The following is a 22,787-nucleotide window of genomic DNA, read 5'->3' on the forward strand; positions in this document are numbered from 1 at the left end:
TAACAACTATGTTTTAATAACATTTTCCCAAAGGTTCATAGTGAAGGTGGTATTTTGGTTGACCTTTGAAGGATAAGCAGGATTTAGGGTAGAGAAATTAGGGATGGAGATAGGAAGGCAGAGAAAAAAAGAAAGGCCTTCCACCTTGTATATCTCAAAATGTGACCTGAGGACTACTTGTTTTACAATCTGAAGAGGCCACATTTGAACTAGGTCTCGAAGAAGTGGCAGAATTTTCATAGGCAGAGATGCAGAGAAAGGGTTTTCCAGAAAGAAAAAACACTCCCTCCTCCCAACCCTTACTGTGCATGTGCAATTGTTACCTAAGCAGCCATTTTCTCTCCTTTCACTCCTATTTCTCATCATGAAGTAGCCTCCACTCATTCACTCCAAACTCGGTTGCCATGTTTGGAACTAGATGCTCCAACCAGTTAGAGACTGCCGTTGTTTACTTTTCTAGTGCTTTACTCAACTTGCAGATTCTAATAGTCTCAATTTAAGTGCACCAAACTACGTTGTAAACCATAATTTCAGGACATACCCAGTCATCTACAGGGTTTTAGGAATAGTTTCTTAAAGTAGTGGCCTATAGACCACCTGCTCAGGATGAACGATGAGGCCTATTAAAATGCACACCGTGGGGCCCCAATCCAAGGCCACTGAACTAGAATCTCTATAATTGTGGTCTGAGGGTCTGAATTTCAACAAGTTCTTCAGGTGACAAGTTAAAATTTCAGAAATATTGAGGGATGGAGGAGAGAGCAAAGGCACAAAAGTAAAAGAGCACAGAAACAATGTGAGTGGAGCCTGAGGTACGTGAATGGAAGAAATTGAGGCTAGATCTCAGAAAGCCTTCACTGTCAGAGTCAGGGGGTTGATTTGATTTTAACTGGCAACAGTGGCACAGTGGATTGGTGAAGAGCCTGGACTAGTTAAGAGTCTGAAATGTGGAACCAATCAGCCAGGGTTCAAATCTTAGCTCCTTGATTCACTAACTACATGACCATGGACAAGGTTATTTTTTAATTTTATTTTTAATTATAGTTTACATTCAATATCATTTTGTATTAGTTTCAGGCATACAGTATAGTGGTTAGATAATCACATACTTTACAAAGTATTCCTTCCTATATTTCCAGTACCTACATGGCACCATACATAATGAAAAAGGTGAAGGCATTAAGAGCTACAAATTGGTAGTTATAAAGTAGTCATGGAGATGTAAAGTATAGCACAGGGAACACAGTCAATAATATTGTAATAACTATGTATGGGACCTTGTACAAAGTTTTAACCTCTCTCTGCTTCAGTTTCATCATCTATAAAATGGGGATCATGTGTCTGACCTGTGGTGGCTCAGTGGAAAAAGCATCGACCTGGAACACTGAGGTCGCCAGTTTGAAACCCTAGGCTTGCCCTGTCAAGGCACATATGGGAGTTGATGCTTCCTGCTCCTCCCCACCCCTCATTCTCTCTTCCTCTCCCTTTTTCCTCTCTAAAACAAATAAATTTAAAAATGAAATAAAATGGAGATCATGCATGGGATTAAATGAGTTCATATTTGTAAAGTGTTCAGAACTGTGACTGCTGTCATATAGTTAAGTATATGTGTCCGTATAAAGATTTTTGAGCAGGAGTTATAATGATTAAGGCTATCTTTTGGGAAAATTAAGCTGGTAGTAATGTATATTCATTCTCTACCAGAAAATTCTATAAATATACATATTTTTTCTTCTCAGTTGTTCTCAACCTTGGCTGCACACTGGAATTACCTCCATCACACCTACCTCAGGCATGGACTTAAATTTCCTAAGATAACTCTGATATGCGCACATGATTGAGTACCAATGCTCTAAGCATATTTCAAATTTATCCATTTTTTGTTACTGAATCCTCATTATATGCAAGACACTGCTAGGTTCTCTTCTTGCCTTATCTCATTCAAATCTCACAACCATTTGGAGGTAGATGTTAAAATTATCCTCATTTTAAATACTGTTAGGAAGCTTGAGTACATTGCTCGTAATCACCCAGCTGGAAAGTAGCAGGGCTGGAATTAGAACCAAGGCAATCTAGCTCCAGAGGCTCCATTTGAACCACTAATTTGCACTGTGACCCCATACCAGACTTTTGCTCTTCCACACTAGCAAGACCACTCAACTCACCTTCTTCCTTGTCTCTTTACTTGTTTTATCGCCTCCCTCAAATCTAGTCTGGACACAGCAGCTGGTATGATCATTAACGGCATCAACTGGATCATGTCATGTCCCTGTGTACAACCTTTTAATGGCTTTCCAATGCACTTAAAAACTGAAATCCAAACTCCTTCCCATAGCTTTGAATATCCTGCATGGTCTGACTCCTGTAAACCCCATCTTATGCCAAGTTTGACCACAAACACTATATTCAAGCTACACTGATCCTTAGATTCCTCAAATACTCTACGCTCTCCTATGCCCAAGGCATTTGAACTTGTTTTTCTTTCTGCCTAAAATGCTCTATACCCGGGATCTTTGCATAGATGGCTCCTTTTCATCTTTCAAGTCTGAGCTTACATGTTACCTCACAGTGACCTCAATCACTCAACCTAAATGCCCTCACATCATATTTCCTATCTCAGCTCTTTGTTTATTTTTTTCATAGTACAGTTGTCCTTTGGTGTCCCCAGAAGATTGGTTCAGGATACCCTGCAGATACCAAAATCTGAGAATGCTCAAGTCCCTCATATAAAATAGCATAGTATTTGCATACAGCCCATACTTACATATAGACTTCTGCAGGGTATGCCTACATGTCAGTTTATTCACTTAGGTTTACCATAGCACTCAGCACATGGCAAATTCAAGTTTTGCTTTGGATTTTCCCCTCAAATATTTCAAATTGTATTTGGTTGAACCCACAGATGTGAACCCATAAATACGGAGGACCAACTGTACTTGCACCGTTCATATTTAGATGTTTGTTTATTGTTTCCTTATTATTTGTCTTCTCTGGTAGAATGTGAGTTCCATAATGTGAGTTTCATAACAAAGAATATAACTTTCCTGCTATATATTCCAGATATAGTTATATAGGTTGTGTACTCCACAAGGGTGCCACAACTATGGGGGTGTATTCACAAGCACTTTTGGCCAATAGCAGCAAGGTGTCTTAAGTAAGGGATCACTTTTGTAATTCATATAAAGATGCTATACAGTCTGGCAGGTGCCCTGTAAGTCTACTATATTCACCAATATGTATCCAGCTTCTAGTACAATGTTGAGCATATAGTAGATGCTCAATAAATATGTTGATTGGATGAAAAGAAAAAAGACAAAATTAGAATATTGCCATAGGAAAAACAGGAGAAGGGAGGAATACAGAAGACTGCTGACAAATTAGGTAATTTGAAAACATGTAATAAAGGAGAAGGTGGTTATGTTTGATCTTAGGAAACTAGAAAAAAAAACAGTGGTGGCATTTAATATCAAATAAATGGAACCCAAAGAAGAAAAAAAAAACTGGCTTGAGAAAAGATTATTCTATTTTAGATATAATTTGAGAAAATGATGCCTTACATTTTGCTTTTATTGAGTTTATCACCATCTTATGATGGAATTTCTAAAGAATAACATAAAATTTCCCTGCACAGTCTTCAGAATGGTCACATCAATGTTTTGCAAGACCCATTCTGTCTTTAAAGGCTGTGTGTGAAAATATCCTGTGTGTTACAATACATCACCGTGGGGGCCAAACTAGAGAGGATTAGGGAAAGACAGATAAAGACACTAATTTTCACAGTAGATGACTCCCGCCCCACTTGTCTTGCCACACTCCTACACTCCTGCAGAGTTTCTTTCAAGTCAAGTAGTGGCCCTTAAAATTAGTGCTTTTATGTTTTTGTGCCTTTTGTGTATGAAAGCATCCCTAGAAACTAAGGCTAAAACAGAAATTTCACTTTCCCTAGGATACTAGGCAGATGTTTTCCTCTCTTCTTAGTATTGCTACTCAGATTGGTAGCACTATGGGTACTGAGATATGGAATACCTACCTCTGCATACCCGGCAGCAGGAATCTGGAACAGAGACAGGGAATGCACAGCTTAACTTGGGGCAAGTCTTGAGACCACAGTACACATTTCCCTCCTGCCAAGAAGAAACAGAATTAAGGTCAGAAGGAGATTTAGCTAGGTAACTGGGATGAGAAGAGGCTCAAAACATGGCATGTTCTTCCCCACTGTGCTCCCACAGTTGATTCTAGGTACTTCTTAAATTTTACTAAACATTCTTTTTCTGTTTACTATTTCATCACACCAGAGACTAAGCCACAGAAGAGTTGGCAGTCCTTTTGTTCATCTTGCTTTAAAATGGCAAAAAGTCTTCAGTGTGAGGGCTGTTGTGGACCTCCAAACCACCAATACAGTCTTATTCCTCTCTCCTCTGTTCATTGTATCTCTTGATCACCATTATACTTCAACTGGATATTGGGGATTTCATGGAATGTGGATTGCATGATAGCTATCTTCTGTAACTCTCATTAAACTACCCCTTCCAATCCCAGGAGACGAGCTCTCTGAGGTAATATAAAGTTATACAAATGATCTAAATTGACAGTTCAGTCCAGCAAGAAGCAAAGGAGAGGATTAAATTTACTTGCTGTTATGACTGTATTTGCGTAATCTCCATTCCTCAAAGTTCTACGTTCCAAACATTACTCCTTAAGCCTTGCTCTTAGTTCTTAGAAGCATATAATTCTGGGGCTAGAAGGGTTTCGGAAAGGTCAGGAAGGCAAAGCCACAACCAAATTACCCCAAACTACTGAGACACGATATTACTTAAAATCCCCATGGGAAGAGATTCTATAACTTTCCTTGGCAATCCAGCATTAACTACCCCTTAGAGGAAAAATAGTTGTTTCTATATCTAACTTCATTCCCTCACATTGCAGTTTAAATACCCATTGTGCTCCATTTTCTAGTTCTAACTATTTCATTTGCTAGAATGCAAAATTAGATGAAGATATAATCACTGTACTTTATTGCTAAAGTATACATATTCTTTTGAAAATCAATGTTATAAGATAAATCATGTTTTGTCAAGAGAGTTCTCATTGTAGGGCACCAGGGATGAACTAGTTAACAGAATACTTGAGATATGAAACCAAGAGACATCCCATTTTCTAGTGAATTTTGCTGAGTGGTCCTAAATGGTGCCAGTGGTTTTTTCACCCTTAGCTTCAAATAATTGACTCCTTCAGATGAAGGCTTTAGTGGTGTAAGTATTGCTAAAGGAAGTGCATGTCAAGACCACTAGCTCATCTCTGTTCATTTAAGTAGTCCTAAAACTTTAAGGCCAGGATATGACTAGGTCTAACCTCTTCAAAAATTATAGGGTTGATGAATTCAGGGAGTATGCATTGACAGGGATGCTTCTGATTTAAATGCACTTCATCTTCCATTCAAACACCCTACAGTGTAGGCTCAAACTAAAGGTTTAAGTACAGAGGAAGCTCTCACATTTGGGTAGGGACTATCAGGGACAATAAGATGAAAGATCTTACCGAACAGCTGCACTGGGTACACTGATTGGGTTGCCGGTTCTGAAAGAGTCCTTCAGCCATGAACAGTTCACCATGTTGGTAAGTGGTCCCGTTGTACTCACATGACTTGCTGGTCACCTTATTGTTCACTGGGGATAAAGATTCTTCTGGGACAGGGTGGAGAAAAACCATACCAAGTACTGGCATCATTGTACAGAATTTAATAAATTCCAAAAGTAGTTAGGGCTTTACTACATTGAAGGAGTTAAAAGATAGTTCTTAATTCAGTGGCTGATGATGAAAAAATATAGACATGCCTCACTTTATTGTTTCATTTTATTGTGCCTCATAAGTACTGCGAATTTTACAAATTAAAGGAGAGACCCTCCACCAGTAAAAAGATTACAACTTGCTTTATTGTGATGTTGTTTTATTGAGGTGGTCTGGAACCAATCTCACAATATCTCTGAGGTATGCCTACATTAAAGCAGGCAGACAAGAATAGCAACTGACATGACCGTTATCCATCCCTTTATTTGTTGAGCATTTATTGTGCAACCATTCTCTGTGATATACACTAGAGAGAGATCAGATAAGGAAGGCAAAGACCCGGCCTTGATGGAGCTGGCAGACCTAGAAGAATAAGGTATTAACTTGCTGAGAAGGAGGGAGTCCTTTCAGAAGAAGAATCATCTATTGTATATAATTACTCTGATAACTTTACCCCCTCCAATGTTTTATATCACTTGGAATGTACTTGAATGCTTGTCCAGCCTCAGAAGTCTTTGATTATTTTTAATCCCTTCACAAAGATTACACCCTCTCTCCCACTCTTTTCCACCTATTGATTTCCTATCTAATTTTGAAGACTCAGTAACAAGTCTTTTTTTTCCCCAGAAAACATTCCTTAACAGCTCCAGCCTACAATTTGGATCTTTCAAGGTGTTTGATATCTGAAGCACACAGTCTGGCACTCGAATAACACTGTTCCTCGTATTTGTGAAAAATAGTCACCTAGCCAACAATTTACAAAAAGATTTGACAAATGATTACAATGGAGCCTCATAACCTTGTCAGTCAAATAAGTCAGATTCTTATCTTCATTTTTTCATTGGAAGGAAACAAGTTTCTGAGGTTGAGAGAGTTATCTGAAGTCACCAAGTTAGTGAGTGGAAAAACAAAAAGGGAATTGAAATCTGATCTCCTGACCCTAAATTCTATCTTTTTTCCTGTTAACCCCTGTGTACATAGTGCTTTTTGAGAACTGAAACTTTGCCTTTCATGTCTCTTTCTCCATGGAGTCTAGCTCAGGATTGCCATGGAGCAAAAAGTCAGTGCACATGGTGAGTTGACTCTAAGTGAATGGTCTCAAGAAGCCTTTTCACTGGACTTCCTTAAAGTGCATGGTTCATGCAAATGGAAACACACACACACACACACACACACACACTCACACCAACAACAGTGAACAATGCCTCTGATTAAGCTAATCATTGATATACAAATTAATAATAGATACAAGCAGAGTTTGGCAAGTTTCTGCTTCAGAATATGGAATTAAGGGAGTTGTGTTTCATTAGCAGAAGGTTTCAAGAGTTAGACAATTCTTTCTTTCCCATTAGTCAAAGTTATAATGAAAATTAGTTCATCTTAGAGGTAAATTACACTGCAATATAACTGTTTAAAATACAGAATGGACTTATGCTCAGGATATAGGTGAAAATGATAAAGGCTAATAATAATAATTCAATAGTTAACACTTATTGAGCCTTAATTAATATGTCAGGGACAAATGGTGGGTGGTTTTTCTTATATTATCTTATTGGCTCTTATTAATAAAGCTCTCATGTAGACATTAGGATTATCCCATTTTGCTGATGAGGATACTAAGGCTTAAGATATTCATTGACTTGGCCCAGGTAATACAACTTGCTAAGTGCTAGCACCAGGATCTGAACTGATGTCTGACTGATTCTAGAATCTTTCCTCCTAGCCACTATCATGGAAGATGCCAATCACATCAAATGAGAAAGATATCATTTAATTAATTAATTTATTTTAAAAAAATATTTTATTCATTTTAGGGAGAAGAGAGAGAGAGAGCGCAAAGCAGAGGAGGAGCAGGAAGCATCAGTGTCCATATGTGCCTTGACCAGGCAAGTCCAGGTGTTCAAACCGGTGACCTCAGTGTTGCAGGTCAACGCTTTATCCACTGCACCACCACAGGTCAGGCCAGGGACCAGTCAATTTAAAAGAAGGCTACTTTGTCCTTCTAAGTGTTTCAGCCTAAAATACCTGGAAAACTGATATCACACTTTCTTCGGCTTCAGTCATTCTGGTGACTAACTCAAGTCTATACTTTGCTATATAAGTTTATCAAACTTCAATTCTGGGTACCTAATCCCTTGGGTTTTAACTATTTATTAATGACACACATTAATAGAACACAAAAGAAGGTCCTTAGTTTTGCCTTAAAAAGACGCAGCCTTAGCTTTTAGAAAAAGTTTAACTCATACTAATTGACTCTCTGATCTGGGCTGTGAGTCCTGCTCCTGCCAGCAAATACACTCAAGCAGACAGCTGCCGCTAGTATACAAGACAGGAGTGAGTAAATCTCACTGGGGAAAGGACAAGAGTAGGGTCATTTGCCCCTTGGGCTCTAATTATACCAAATCTCAGTATTTTTTGATGAAGAAAAACTAGGATGACCTACAATATATTAATAATATGTGCCGTGATTCTTATAGGAGCTGGTAGATCTTTGGAATACCAAAGGGGGAAAATGTTATAAATTATTTTGCCTCAAAATTATGTGAATTAATTTTTAAGTATACTCCACAAAGGGACCAATGGCAAGGCAACTGCAGTGCAAGGTTTCCTGACCATGAGAGTATTTCTTGTAATAATCTTCAGAGTAATCTGACATTGGAATATATTAATTTACTCAATAGAAAATGGGGAAAAAAACAAGAGAAAAATAAAACAGAATTAAAAAAAGGAGCCACTTATTTTCATGCTTAATACTAGTCTTATACAATAAATTTAACATCTTCCCATTTATTCTTATTTCATTCTTCTACTATCACTACTGTGGTGGGGGGAACTATAAAAATTAGGTTACTGACAAAAAAGTTTAGGCCCATGCTACACAGCTATTTGTTAGGAGAGCCAACTGAGAAATATAATTTTCCTACCTCAAACTTTGTGCTCTTTATTTTAAAACTAGGGAGAGAAAAGAAATAAAATTAGTACCTAGAAAGATATCTATGCTCTTATGTTTTATTCCTTAATTATTTGCAGTAACCAAGATATGGAAACAATCGTAGAGTCTGTTTGTTGATGGATGAAAGGATAAAGAAATGGTGATATATATATTTGTATGTATACATATGTATATAATATAAATAATATTATTCAGCCTTAAAAAAAGAGGTCCTGCCATTTGCAACAATATCAGTAAAAGTGAAGGATGTTCTGCCAATGTAAATAAGCCAGATATGAAAAGGAAAAAAAATAAACCTGCATGAGCTCACTTATGTGTAATTTATGTAAAAAGTTCAATATATAGAAATAGAGAATACAACAGTGGTTACCAGGGGTAGGGGGTAGGAAAAATTAGGAGATATTTTACAAAGTGTACAAAGTTGCAGTTATGTAGCATGAATAAGTCTAGATATGTAATGTACAGCATAATGACTATAGTTAATAACATTGTGTTGTATACTGGAAATATGCTAAGAGAGTAGATTTCAGGTGCCTTTACAACAAAATAAATTGTAACAATGTGAGGAGATAATGTTAATTAGCTTGAGTGTAGTAATCTTTTCAATATATATGCCTAGCAAATCAGCATGTTGTATACCTTAAATATATACAATTTTTACTAAAGAACATTTTTAAAACTGGGGTGGGGTGGAGGCTGACTGAGTCATAACCCAAGATCTGGTACCCACTCTTCATATCCTTACACACAAACAACTTTCCTTGTGTGGGTCTCAATTTTTCTATCTAATAATGAGATGTGGAACTCAAATTTCCCCTTACATTTTTAGAGGCCCAACACAGCATGCAAAGAACCACAGAATAAAATAGCCACCTCGTACTCTACCCTTCCCCATTCCAGATTTTCCAAGGTCGCTGGGTTTCTAACCAACTATCCTTGAAACACATTGTGTTCCTGGCCGAAAACTGGCAGAAAATCAGTCCAAAGCAAAGCTGGCTTCAAGGCTCCTCAGAAAAATACTACAACACAAGTGACCAAGCTATATGGCATCTAGATTCAGCCATTTCTCGTGTTTCCAGTCAAATCCCACTCAGCATTCTACGAAATGAATGAGGATATCATGGGGCAAGCAGGCAAAAAGCACTAAGGCATCTGAGTACAGTTGTACTGGGGAAAAAGGTTTATTCTCCCCCAGAGGGATGGTTTTATTTTTATTGTATGTAAACAGAACTATGATTTTTGTGGGGCTTGGAAAACTCTTATCCTCAACACCTCTCACAGATGTCTAAACTATCATCATTAGAAGTTCATTCCTTTGGGGTATCTGTCTTTTTGCAATCAGATTTTATAAATGCCAAAACTTCTGTGAGAGGTTGAACACTGTCACTAACATCTTAGTGTAAATAATTTTGCTACAGGCTTCTCCCCCCTCCTCCTTTTAGAGAAACTGGCAAATTTCACTAAGAAGTCTGTGGTCCTATACTACTTCTTTTGGTACACCATTTTCTCCCCACTGGTACTACCCTTCTTCCAACTCTTTAGAACCAAAAATCCTCAGGTTGGTTACTCTCTTCTCCACTCCACCTATGCTCAAATCTTTATTTTCATAGTGGAGCAGTTCTTGGTTAGTCAAAAAGGCTGTTTCTTTATAGCAGATGGCAAATAAGCTCTTAGTGTTAGTGCAATAAATACAAACTTGTCTAGATCTCCCAGGGGTCATTTCTTAATCTCCTTGACTCCAAGTCCCACTTCTTCTGCCCTTGCTAACGTTAGTTTCCTACTTTACTTTTAGTGGCTGAGCCTTGTAGATGAAGAAAGGGTATGAATAAGTTCAGTAATGGAAAGTATCCTCACAGGATGATCCCCTTATAAATTCCTAACTGGGTAGCTCATGGTGCATAGTCATGCACTCAGGCTTATAACTTCCTTACTGAAAGGTTAACCTGTGCCTTAAGTGAGCCCTGTCCACTGTTCTTGTGTATTTAGGTTAACACACCTTTAAAATGTGTCTTTTTCAGACCCCTGGAAGGTATAACCACTCTCGAAGGAGCACATATTTTTTTAAAGATTTTATTTTTTGATTTTACAGAGAGAGGAGGGGAGGTGAGAAATATCAACTCATAGTTACTTCACTTTAATTGTTCATTGGTTGCTTGTTGTTATATACCTTGACCAGGCAAGCCTAGGTTTTTGAACCAGCAACCTTAGCATTCCAGGCCAATGCTTTACCACTGAATCACCACAGGCCAGGAGGGGGCACATAAGTTTGTTAATGATCCTGTAAGCCTATCCCAGCATTACTATCTCCCACCTTCACATAATCCCCCGTACATTCCCTTCTAAATTCCAAATATATAAAAGAAACTGCAAAAATGTCATTCTTTGGAACATTTGAGATCTTGCTTCCCAGCAATATCATCTGTTTGGCTCAGATAAACACTTATAAAAATTCTCTATAGGTTTGGACATTCCTTGTGTTGACAGCCTTATGCTGATGTTTCTGTTCTGGTTGTCTGTCATCCTACTGTTGTAGTCCCAGCATATCTGCAGGCCATTTTGAAGATGGTGGTGGAGGCAGGATGTGGAGATGAGGGTGAAATACTTGAAAGAAAAGGTTAAGTTCCTTTTAATTACCATGAGACAAACAAATAGACACACACACATAACAAAACCGAACTGTTAGTCCAAAGAGCTTGACCCTAGATCTCAGAAACACAAGGAGAGAATGGCAAAAGGGCTAGGAAAGGAAGTTGTGTGGTAAGGTACTGATTGTATGCAGTGGTTTTCAGCTCTGTATCTTATAACGATGTAAGCAAAAAAAAAAAAAAAATTGAGCTTTGTCTTTGGGGTCCACAAACATTAGGTACAAATTTTGGCTTTGGCATGTCTTTCTTCTGTGATTTTGGGAAGGCTACTTAATCACTTTTCACCTTGGCTTCCTCGTCCTTAAAAATGAGTGTGCAATCTATCTTACATGACCATGAGGCTTAGAGATAATTTATTTTTAACAGCTCAAAAGTATGTAACACATAACAAAATTCACAAGTTCATGGTAAATGATGCTGTTCTAAAGGAAGGCATATAGAAGAAAGCTATAAATTTGAAAAGCATGCAAGGATTTTCCTTGTTTCCATAGGTAACTGGACAATTAACTAAAAGATATTTGCTTTGTGTTTACATGTATGGGAGGTGACGTGGGATAAAGACAGTTAAGATAGCCTGACGAGGCAGTGGTGTAGTGGATAAAGCATCGGCCTGGGATGCTGAGGACCCAGGTTGAAAACGCTGAGGTTGCTGGCTTGAGCATGGGTTCACCAGCTTAAGCATGGGGTTGCCAGCTTGAGTGAGGTATCATAGACATGAACCTATAGTTGCTCACTTGAGCCCAAAGGTTGCTGGCTTGAAGCCCAAGGTCACTGACTTGAACAAGGGGTCACTGGCTTGCCTGAAGCCCTCCAGTCAAGACACATATGAGATAACTATCAATGAACTACTAAGGTGTCACAACTATGAGTTGATGCTTCTCATCTCTCTCCATTCCTGTCTGTACCTCTCTCTCTTAAAAAAAAAGAAAATAAAAAAGAAAAAGGACAGTTAAGACATTGTTTCCCTCTTTTTTTCCTTCTTCATTCGAAAGTAATTATGGAGGTGTTTTACTATACCTCACTAACAGCTCCTTAACAATTTCTTGATAATAGCTGATACCATGCTAGGTTAGCGCTACAAAGGTAAATAAGAAATGTCTTTGACTTCAAGGAGAATTCTGCTGTCATTGGAGGGGCCAGCACAAAAAAGTGTCAGATGATAATATAATTAAATAGCATGTAAGGGTTAAGAATAGGAGAGGTTAAATTATTACTAATTGCCAAGTGATGCCAAGTGGGAAAGAGTGTCAACTGCATCACTAAGGATTCAAATTAAAGAATAGAAAATATTCCCAATTGTATTTTTCATTCATGAATTAAATTTGAAGAGTTTATATTTGAAAAAATATTCTACTTGAAATCCAGGGCTAGACTAGGTGACCATTTTGGGTCCCTCCCAACCATAGAAAATCCATCCTACAAGGCTAGTCATAGTAGCCCAGCTCTATCCTATGAGTGGGACAGACTCTGTCATCCCAATCCGCTGCAGTGAAATTGTTTTCTCCAACTGGTGCTATTTAGCACCTTTGGGGAAAGTGGAGCCTGTTATATTGCTTTCTAAAACATATTGTTCCAAAATGTGTAAGTGTGGGCAGGCTTTTAGGTCTTGGCCTGGATGGAAGGAAAGCAGACAAATAATGGTGCTAGTAAGAAATTACCTGTGCTCCTCCAAGCAGAGCCACTGTAGTGGAAGGAGGGACAACTAGAGACGGCATCTTGGTCAGACTATGTCAGAGCATATAGCAAGAATGTGACACATCTTGCAGAACGACTGCATCCCAAAGAGTGAGTGTCCATAGTCCCCTTCCAAAAAGGAACAATGCTCATCCTCTGAGGTCATGTGTGTTCAGATGTGTTTTTATTTGGGATGCTCACTAAAAGCAAAGGTACTGCTTCAAATAAGTACACCAGCTAAACCAATGATACCTACCATTTAGATTCTCCCTTCCAGCTCTCTGACCACTATCATTTCTTTCTTCCCTGAACCTCTCAAAGTTATGACTTAGTTAGACCTGTTTTCCTCAGGCAAAGAACTGATTTTCAGATCTTCTCCAAACACTCCTCTGCCACAGAAACTTAACTCTCCTGTGGCCCATCACATTGATGTCTTGCTAGGGAAGCTTAGGATTAATCTCATTAACTAATTCATACTAAGGTACCAACAGAAGACAATGCTTGAAAACAGGTTATTTTTCTAGATAATTAAGTTGTAACTTTGCTGCTTTATCCATAATGAAGCAGTAGAGCACCAGGGCAAGTAATATGAAACTTTCCAGAACTTAGGGCTTACATGTGGGAGATTACTGAAAATATAGCCTCAAAGATCTGTCCTAGTGGGAGGAAAGGTCTGATTTCAGAGTATTCCACTGAGGTTCAAATTCCAACTCCACTATTAGTTATCACTTACTAGCTGAGCAGATCACTTTACATTTCTGAGCCTCAGTGTCCCCACCTATAAAATTAGACTGATAATAGTACCTACCCCCATAAATTGTTATGAGGATCAAAGGCGGTAAGACATGTAACTTGCATGGCATAATGCTGGGTGCATATTAATGCTTAATAAATGCTGTTATTGTTATATTACTATTAGCTATACTTGATAGTGTTCCTGGAAGGCAGAAAGCAGGCTGGTAAGGAAAGAGATGTGGGGCTGCCTGTCTTTAGGGTGCCTAAAGGAATAGGAATGTTTGTGTCCTTCTCAAATTTATGTTGAAAATCTAACTTCAAATATGATAGTACTTTGAGGTGAGGTGTTTGAGATATGATTAGGTCATTATCATAGAGTGATCATGAATGGAATTAGTGCCTTTATAAGAAGCAAAAGGGAGATGATCTCTTCTCTCGACATGTAAGAACACAGCATGAAGGTGGCTGTTTATAAACCAGGAAGTGGGCTGTCACCAGATACCAAATCTGCTGACACATTGATCTTGCACTTCCTTGCCTCCAGAACTGTGAGAAATAAATTTTGTTTAAGCAGTCTACAGTATTTTTACTAAAGTACACCAAAACTGAGTATGCTTCACTTCTGTGTAGAATTCTCAAATGTTGCCAGATTCCGAATGATGACCAGAGTCATTTCTGGGCCATCATGTTCACTAAAAATACTCCTTATGCATCAGTTCTCAGCTGCTTGGTAGAGCTGACTGCTCCTTCTACATCAGTTTCCAATGGTGGCAAGTTCACTCTGTCCCTAATTTCTCTTCTTCTTTGCATTGCCAGAGTACCTGACAAGGCCCTAAGTTCAAGTATTAGTCAGATAAGGGCCTTGTTTTTCCCAGAGATTTAGTAAGTTCATAGTAATGAGTACCAAAGACTGGAACAGTCCCTCAGCAAAGTGCAAAGCTTTTGGGGTAGGAGACAAAAGATTACAGTGATACCACTTCATACCCACTAGGATGGCTGTAATAAATAAGACAATAATAACAAATGTTGGCAATAATGTAGAGAAACTGAAACCTTCATACACTGCTGGTGGGAATGTAAAAACTTAAAATGCTACAGCTGCTTTGGAAAACAGTTTGGATATTGCTCAAAAAGTGAAGCAGTTACCATATGAAACAATAATTCCACTGTTAGGTATATACTCAAAAGAACTGCAAGCAAGAACTCTTAACAGATATAGTACACGAATATTCATACCAGTATTATTCACAATAGTCAGAAGGTGGAACTGACCCAAGTGTCCATCAATAGATGAATGGATAAACAAAATACATATCCATAGCAAAGCAATATATTCAATTATAATGGATAATCTTTGAAAATATTGTGCAAAATGAAAGAAGCCAGACACAAAAGGCCACAGATTGCATGATTCCAATTATATAAAATGTCCAAAATAGGCAAAGCTATAGAGACAGAACGTAGATCAATGGATGCCAGAAGCTGTGGTGAGGGGAAAATGGAAAATGACTGCTAGTGGGTATGGGGTTTCTTTTTGGGATGATAAAAATATTGGGATGATGGTTGCAATATTTTGTATATACACTAAAACTAACTAAACTATACACTTTAAAAAGGTAAACATTATGTGAATTATATCTCAATAACACTCTTATCCAGAAATGTGAACTGCTAAAAATCCTACAATGCAAACACAAAGGCTGAGTATCAGAGTGGGGCACGCCTGAACAGAATGAAGGTGCTGTATACCCTGGTAATAGGGAGGCAAGAAAAGAAGGGAAAGATAAATGAAAACAGGAGAACCACAAATGGGCCAAGGGGGTCAATGGCAAGTCATAAATTTGTCTGTGCTTCCTGGCCATGTCATGGGGTACCCACCTTGGGAGATGGGTAGGTTGACCAGATAGCTGAGCTAAAGGATGTGACCAACAGGGGTAAGAATTTTCTTGCTTGGAATCTTCAAGGAGAGTCTCTGTGGGCTGACACTTCAGCAAGACAAGTCACTTCTTTCCTCCCACCCCCAACCTAACCCCCAGTGGGGTCCCAGGCCAGGAAATTCTTGCAGCAGATTTAGTCAATCACTCTGCAGGTCTACAGACAGACACAACACTCCATCCCAACCAAGAAGGTGCCGAGTGAGAAGAAACAGTCATGTGCCGGTCCAGCTGAAGAGAGTGGAAGAGGGTGCTGAAAGCTCACACCATGGTGTAATCCCAGTTCTTCCCCTCCTCATCCGGAACCCATCTATGAGCTGTTTTTCGCCCCACTTCCGTTAATGTTTCAGCTGCTGTTAGTTAGTAGCTGACTGTGCCTGAATATGCCATCTTGTCAGACAACTGCTGGGAAGGATGGCTTAAGGAGAGGGTGTGTGTAAGGGAAGACCATATCTCTATGAAGCAAGAGGTGCTGACTGACTGGGCACATGATCTAGGGGGAAAGGGAGCATATGTGTTTTTGATTCGGTAATGCCATTGACTTGCTGTGTAATGAGATTGCTGTCATTTTGCATCTCTGGGCCTCAGTTTCAGAAGAACTTTCTGCATTTGTATGTGTGTGATTGTTGGGGGGTAATCACTTTACCTGCTTCTACCTCACAGGGACATAGTAAGAACAAATGAGATTATACTTTTTGAAAAGGCTCAAGGAGAAAGACGCTACATACAACACAACCAACTATTATGGTTATTTCTAGCTTACCAAATGTATTCCATCTGAAGACAAAAAGAGATTTACTTTTTAATTTATTTTTTATTTTAATTTATTGTTGTGTGAAAGAGAGAGAGAGAGAGAGAGAGAGAGAGAGAGAGAGAGAGAGAAAAGAACATCAATCTGTTCTTGTGTGGGCCTTGACCAAGGATTAAACTGGCAACCTCTACACTTCAGGACGATACCCTAACCCAATGGTCCCCATCCCCTGGGACACGGACTGGTACTGGTCCATGGGCCATATGGTACCGGTCCGCAGAGAAAAAATAAATAACTTACATTATTTCCGTTTTATTTATATTTAAGTCTGAACGATGTTTTATTTTTATTTATTTATTTATTTTATTTTTTATTTTTTTGTATTTTTCTGAAGCCGGAAATGGGGAGAGACAGTCAGACAGACTCCCGCATGCGCCCAACCGGGATCCACCCGGCACGCCCACCAGGGGCGACGCTCTGCCCACCAGGGGGCATTGCTCTGCCCCTCTGGGGGTCGCTCTGCCATGACCAGAGCCACTCTAGCGCCTGGGGCAGAGGCCAAGGAGTCATCCCCAGCGCCTGGGCCATCTTTGCTCCAATGGAGCCTTGGCTGCAGGAGGGGAAGAGAGAGACAAAGAGGAAGGAGGGAGGGTGGAGAAGCAAATGGGCACTTCTCCTATGTGCCCTGGCCGGGAATCGAACCCGGGTCCCCCGCACGCCAGGCCGGCGCTGTACTGCTGAGCCAACAGGCCAGGGCCGATGTTTTATTTTTTAAAAATGACCAGATTCCCTCTGTTACATCCGTCTAAGACTCACTCTTGATGCTTGTCTCGGTCACGTGATACATTTATCAGTCCCACCCTGAAGGCTGGTCCGTGAAAATATTTTCTGACATTTAACCAGTCCGTAGCCCAAAAAAGGTTGGGGACCACTGCCTTAACCAACCAAGCCATCCAGCCAGGGGAAAAAAATGGATTTATAATTGCGTCTGCTCCAGCAGTCCATTGTCCAGAATTTACTACATCCTATAAAGGTTATACCAACTCCAAAAAGGCTCATCAGCTTGTGGTTTGTTGCTTTCCATGTACTAATTCTAGCCTTGCAGTGTCAATCATTTGTCTGTAGGCAAGCATCCAAGGGCTGAAGCTCTAGGTATGGACCAAAATCATAGTATGGCCTGGCATGGGCTTGACATGGTAATGAACCTCATCTCAAAGAGAAATGCCCTTGACTAATGTATGCTTTACTTCAGACCAGCCAGTCCCTGGCTCTATTGTGCTTCTTGCCACTTCTGCCTTGACTCATGCTAGAACCAACCACCCTCATTGGCTACACTTTGTTTACTTATATCCTACCCAGCCCTCACCATCTGTAAAATGCACTCTGATTTCTTGCAACAATTCTAACGGTTGTCTGTCTGTACCCTGTAGTCCAGCACATGATAATAGGTGTACTGATTGCAAGGAAGATACCTTATGTCTTGACTTCTCTATCTCCTCCTGACTCTATCACTGGAAAGGAGGAACAAACATTCAAATAGGGATACATGCTCAAATGTTGAAAGCCTATTGTTAATTCTGTTAAGATGTAAATGTCTCTAGCTATGGGCAAAGTGGTTCTTCATTAAAGTCTCAGAGCTGGAGAGAAATAAGTATGACCTTCCAAAGGGATTCTGAAGTGAGTTACAAAATTTTGAGTTTATGAATGCACATACATTATTCCGGGTAGAAAGGTTATGGGTATTATCATGTTCTCAAAATATTTCATGACCCCAAATAAGTACTCCCACTATGTCAGTACAAAATGAGAGGCCAGTGAGTCTCACCTCAGCAGGCTTGGAACTCCACATGTAGCTCAGTCTAGTTCTAGGGCTTTAAGATAATGCCTGCTCAGTTTCAGCTTTCTGTGTTCTGAGAGCATCTACTTGTGAACACTGCCCATAATCCAGCCTGCAGAGGGAACCTCCAAGTTCTGTCCCATCACAATATCTTCTTCCACTTTATTGAAAAGGTTTATCATCAACTCCATTACTGAACTCAAAGACCATCCCAGTCTCATTACATAAACCTTATAGTGATTCCCATATATATCTTCAAGAGGGAACTGGACATGTCCTCCTCATGTGACAGATAGAAATGTGGCCCAGAGCTGCCAAAGGGACACCATTATTCAGTTCCAAAACAAGGATTCAGACCTAGGTCTCTTTATTTTACCTAGAGCCACAAAATATGAGGGTTAGAGAAGTCCACTAAAATCCAGTCCAACAACTGGGGAAGAAGATAAAACATGAATGCCTGTGTTTTCAAGGGCCAATTCCTGAATCAGAGTCTTCATCTGAATTTGGATTATGTAGTTCAACAAAAGAACGCCTTCTGCAGTGTATCTGATAGGTTTGTCTTACTTCTCTATTATACTATGAGCTTTTTAAATTTCAAATTAATCAACAGTGTAATAAATGGACTTGAAATTGAAATGAAAATACTTAATCAACTATTCTGTATGATATCTAATTGTTAATTATAGGTTTTGTAGTAGCATGTGTCACTCACTCTCTTCTTCTTCTCCTTAAATAAATTAAGAATGAGTTTTACTATTACTTGGTTAGTTCTAATCCTTTGGAAACTAGGCTTTTCTTTTTCTTTCTTTATGGTTTTTGAAGATCAATGACCCTTTGAAATGGACAAATTAGTCACTACCCTAAAGCAGCATTTACAGAAACAATGCAAGGCATCTGGCTGAGACAGTGGGGAGTGCAGTCAAGCATTCCTTCATATTGCCTACACCAGCATTTCCCAAGTCCGCTCTGCAGAGAATTCCTGGTCCACAAGATGCTCTGTGCAAACAAAATTCTGTGCTTCAAATAAAATTGGGAAAAGGTCCATATTCTATGTTCACAATATCCCTTTCAGCGTGTAAAAATAATCTCAGAAAACCATAGTAAAGAAACCTGTTTAACAACAACACAGTATTTTCTCTGTCTGGCTTTACTGAAACATCAGACTTTGTTTTCCATCTATGTAACAGCTATGAAAAGCCTAGTCAGATATGACTGCAGTATTGGGAAGTGGTGTCTGGTACCACATCTAATAATTAGATATTTTGAGGATCTGGATGTTTGCCACCTCATGGATACTATTAACTATTCAATTCAGGACTCCATTCATACTCTCAGTCATTCATCCTTCAGCTGAGACCTAACACATTTCTCCTAGGAAGCTATGTAGCATCTTTTCTTTCTTTTATTCATTAGGGAGACCTGTGAACCAAGAGAATATGGCCCTGTGAAATACTGTACAGTGCTATTAACTTGAATCACACTGTTTGGCACTTGTAGCCACAGCCTAATGCTATCAGGCACTGGGGTACAAAGAAGTTAAGCCCAGGAGTTTGGATGTTTCCTGTATATCATGAGAAGTAAGTGAGGTGATTTCATCAGTGAAGTTATTTGACAAGATTTACATTTCTGACAGTCTGTTCTGGGATGACTGGAGCAGAGACATGAGGTTGGAGGCAGGACCTGTCAGGAGGCTAGTGAAAGAGCCTATTGCTATCACATTACATACTAAAGGAATAAAAGAGGTATTCAGTCCTTGAGGATTAATTGAGAAAACTTATCCCCAAACACAGGTTTTGTTGTGTTTGGAAAAGTGTTAGCAGCAGGCTTCAGAAAGTGGTCCCTGGAGGCCATTGGCAGAGGCTGCAGCTAAGGCGGTGGCAGATGAAGACTCCAGGCTGCTGAAGCAGTCAGAGCACTCTTAAGAAAAGGCAGTCTACCTTTTTCTGGAGACCAAAGGAGGCAGCTCTTGGAATTGCCATGTCATGGTACTACTAGAGGAAAAGAGAAAGTATATTTCTTCTCCTAGCAAATCCTTTAAGAATTGAAGCCAAAGTACCTGCTGGGCAAAAAATAATATAGGTAAGAGTATACAATACAAAGAATGGAAAGGAAGTGTTAGGAAACTATATTGAAAAGAACTCTGATTGCCATGAGATGATGACTATTCCTCAGAAAATGAAGACATGGATAGTAGAGAAATATGAAATATTAATTCCAATTTCCAGTCTGAAGTTGGGATTGTCTTTTGGCAGCCAGAGCCTCATATGATGGCCCCCTTCTTCTCACTGTAAAGTTATTAGGAAGAAAGGTGATTGTAAGGGTCAGATTAAATAAGTAAATTAAGTTTATTGTCACTTTTGGATTTGTCAAGACTGGGAAAGCAGTATGGAGGCTCAGTCATTGCTTTAGACCAGTTATTCTCAAAGGGGGACCTCTTCATTCTTAGTCAATCATGGTCTCTGGTGAGAGGAGTTTCAAGCTACATACATCAGTCCATCCCTGAGTGAGAATCACTGAGAATAATAATGTGAAATATCTCTTCTGGGAGTGTGACACACAGAAAAATTAGAGGCAGAAAAAGAATTTGAGAGTCACAGTTCCAGTACTTACTGTGACAACGTCAAAAACCATTAGCAGCTTATGTTGAATGATTTGCACTTACACTAAGCAGGATCTTTGCTAAGTGCTGTATGTTTCTGTCCAGCTCTGTTCTCCGTAAGGCCATCCTGTGAGGTATGTATTGCTATCATCTCCCTTTACAGATGAAGAAAGTAAGGTTAGGAAGTAATCAAACTGGAAATAGGACCATCCCTGAGTCCAGAAGTGAAGCTATACTATATAGCCCTCAAGATTTAGGTTGCATTATCTGATACTATAGATAGGATAAAATAGGCACATAAAACCCTTTCTGTCATTCTAGTTGTTTTTAAACTTCTTCTCACTGTTTTCTTAAAGAATGAAACCATTCTCTGTCTCATTCATACACAGGCACATACAGTAAGTCTCCACATAACATTACCAATATGTTCTGCAACTTTAAGCTAAATGACATAAAACAAAAACTATTTTACCATGGACTAACAGAGTTAAGTTTCTATGGAATCTCATTACTGTTATAAGAAAACAACATTGAATGAAACAACATTATTAGAGGACTTGCTATATAAGGTCTAAAGAATATGATGTCACCTCCTATTAGCCTCAAGTTGTTAGGGAGAGTGAGCAAAAGGGGAGGGAAAACAGGTTATAATCTTGGGTAGTACCCTATTGAGAGTGGAAGAAGGAAGGAATGTTTAAAGCTACAGATTACTGAAGAGAAGGGTCAAATTGGTGATTTAGATTTAGAGGACAAGATAAACACAAGCACAGATGCAGAGCCGCAAAAGAAAAGAGGCTCAAAAAGGCCGAAGAAACTCTAAGCAACCTCTGTGACAACATGAAGAGAAAAAGATCCGCATCATATGGGTTCCTGAAGGAGAAGAGAAAAAGGGATAGATAACTTGTTTGAAGAAATCATAGATGAAAACATCCCTAATGTGATGATGAAAAAAGTCACACAAGTGCAAGAAGCAAGAGAGTTCCATTAAAAATGAACCCAAAGAGGCTCGTACCAAGACACATCATAATTAAAATGCTAAAGTTAAGAGACAAAGAACAAATACTAAAAGCTGCAAGACAAAAGCAATTAATTACCTACAGTGGAGCCCCCAAAAGGCTAACATCTGACTTCTCAACAAAAATACTCAGGCCAGAAGGGATTGGTAAAAAATAATCAAAATGATGCAAAACAAGAATGTACAACTAAGACAACTCTATCCAGCAAAGCTATTGTTTGAAATTGGAAAAGAAATAGTTTCCCTGACCAAAAAAAAAAAAAAAAAATGTTAAGGAGTTCATTACCACCAAATCAATATTGCAAGAGATGTTAAAGAGTGTGGTATAAGAAGAGGAAAGATTAAAATAGAAAGAAAGAAATTAAGTGAAAGAGGATTATAGGTTTAAAGAATAAAATGACAACAAATAAATACATATCAATAACATTAAATATAAATAGATTAAATGTGTCAATCAAAAGACATAGCGTAGCCTGGCCAGGCGGTGGCACAGTGGATAGAGCACTGGCCTGGGACGCTGAGGACCCAGGTTTGAAACCTTGAGGTCACCAGCTTGAGTGTAGGCTCATCTAACTTGAGCACAGGACACTGGCTTAAGCGTGAGAACATAGACATGACCCCCTGGTCCCTGGCTTAAGCCTAAGGTCACTGGCTCAAGCAGGGGTCACTGGCTTGGCTAGAGCCCCCAATAAAGGCACATATGAGAAAACAATCAGTGAACAACTAAGGTACTACAACAAAGAATTGATGCTTTTCATCTCTCTTCCTTCCTGTCTGTCTGTCCCTGTCTGTCCGTCTCTTTCTCTTGCACGCTAGCTAAACAAACAAAGAAAAATCACACAGGGTAGCTGAACAGA

At 39.2% G+C, this 22,787-nt stretch overlaps 1 protein-coding gene across 5 annotated transcripts in view; it reads right to left on the reverse strand.

Moving 5' to 3' along the window:
• Positions 1-22,787, reverse strand: part of CHRDL1 (chordin like 1) — a 143,188-nt gene that overhangs the window by 52,674 nt on the left and 67,727 nt on the right. For 3 of the 5 annotated variants that reach the window (XM_066356142.1, XM_066356140.1, XM_066356138.1), the window contains exons 5-6: positions 5,539-5,684; positions 4,031-4,124 (exon numbers count right to left, since the gene is read on the reverse strand). In XM_066356142.1, coding sequence (XP_066212239.1) covers positions 4,031-4,124; positions 5,539-5,684 — 240 coding nt within the window. The remainder of the gene's footprint in view (positions 1-4,030; positions 4,125-5,538; positions 5,685-22,787) is intronic. The other 2 variants (XM_066356141.1, XM_066356139.1) reach the window with 1 other exon arrangement.

This window comes from Saccopteryx leptura, chromosome X (assembly GCF_036850995.1).
Source record: "Saccopteryx leptura isolate mSacLep1 chromosome X, mSacLep1_pri_phased_curated, whole genome shotgun sequence".
In the NCBI taxonomy this organism is placed as follows: domain Eukaryota; kingdom Metazoa; phylum Chordata; class Mammalia; order Chiroptera; family Emballonuridae; genus Saccopteryx; species Saccopteryx leptura.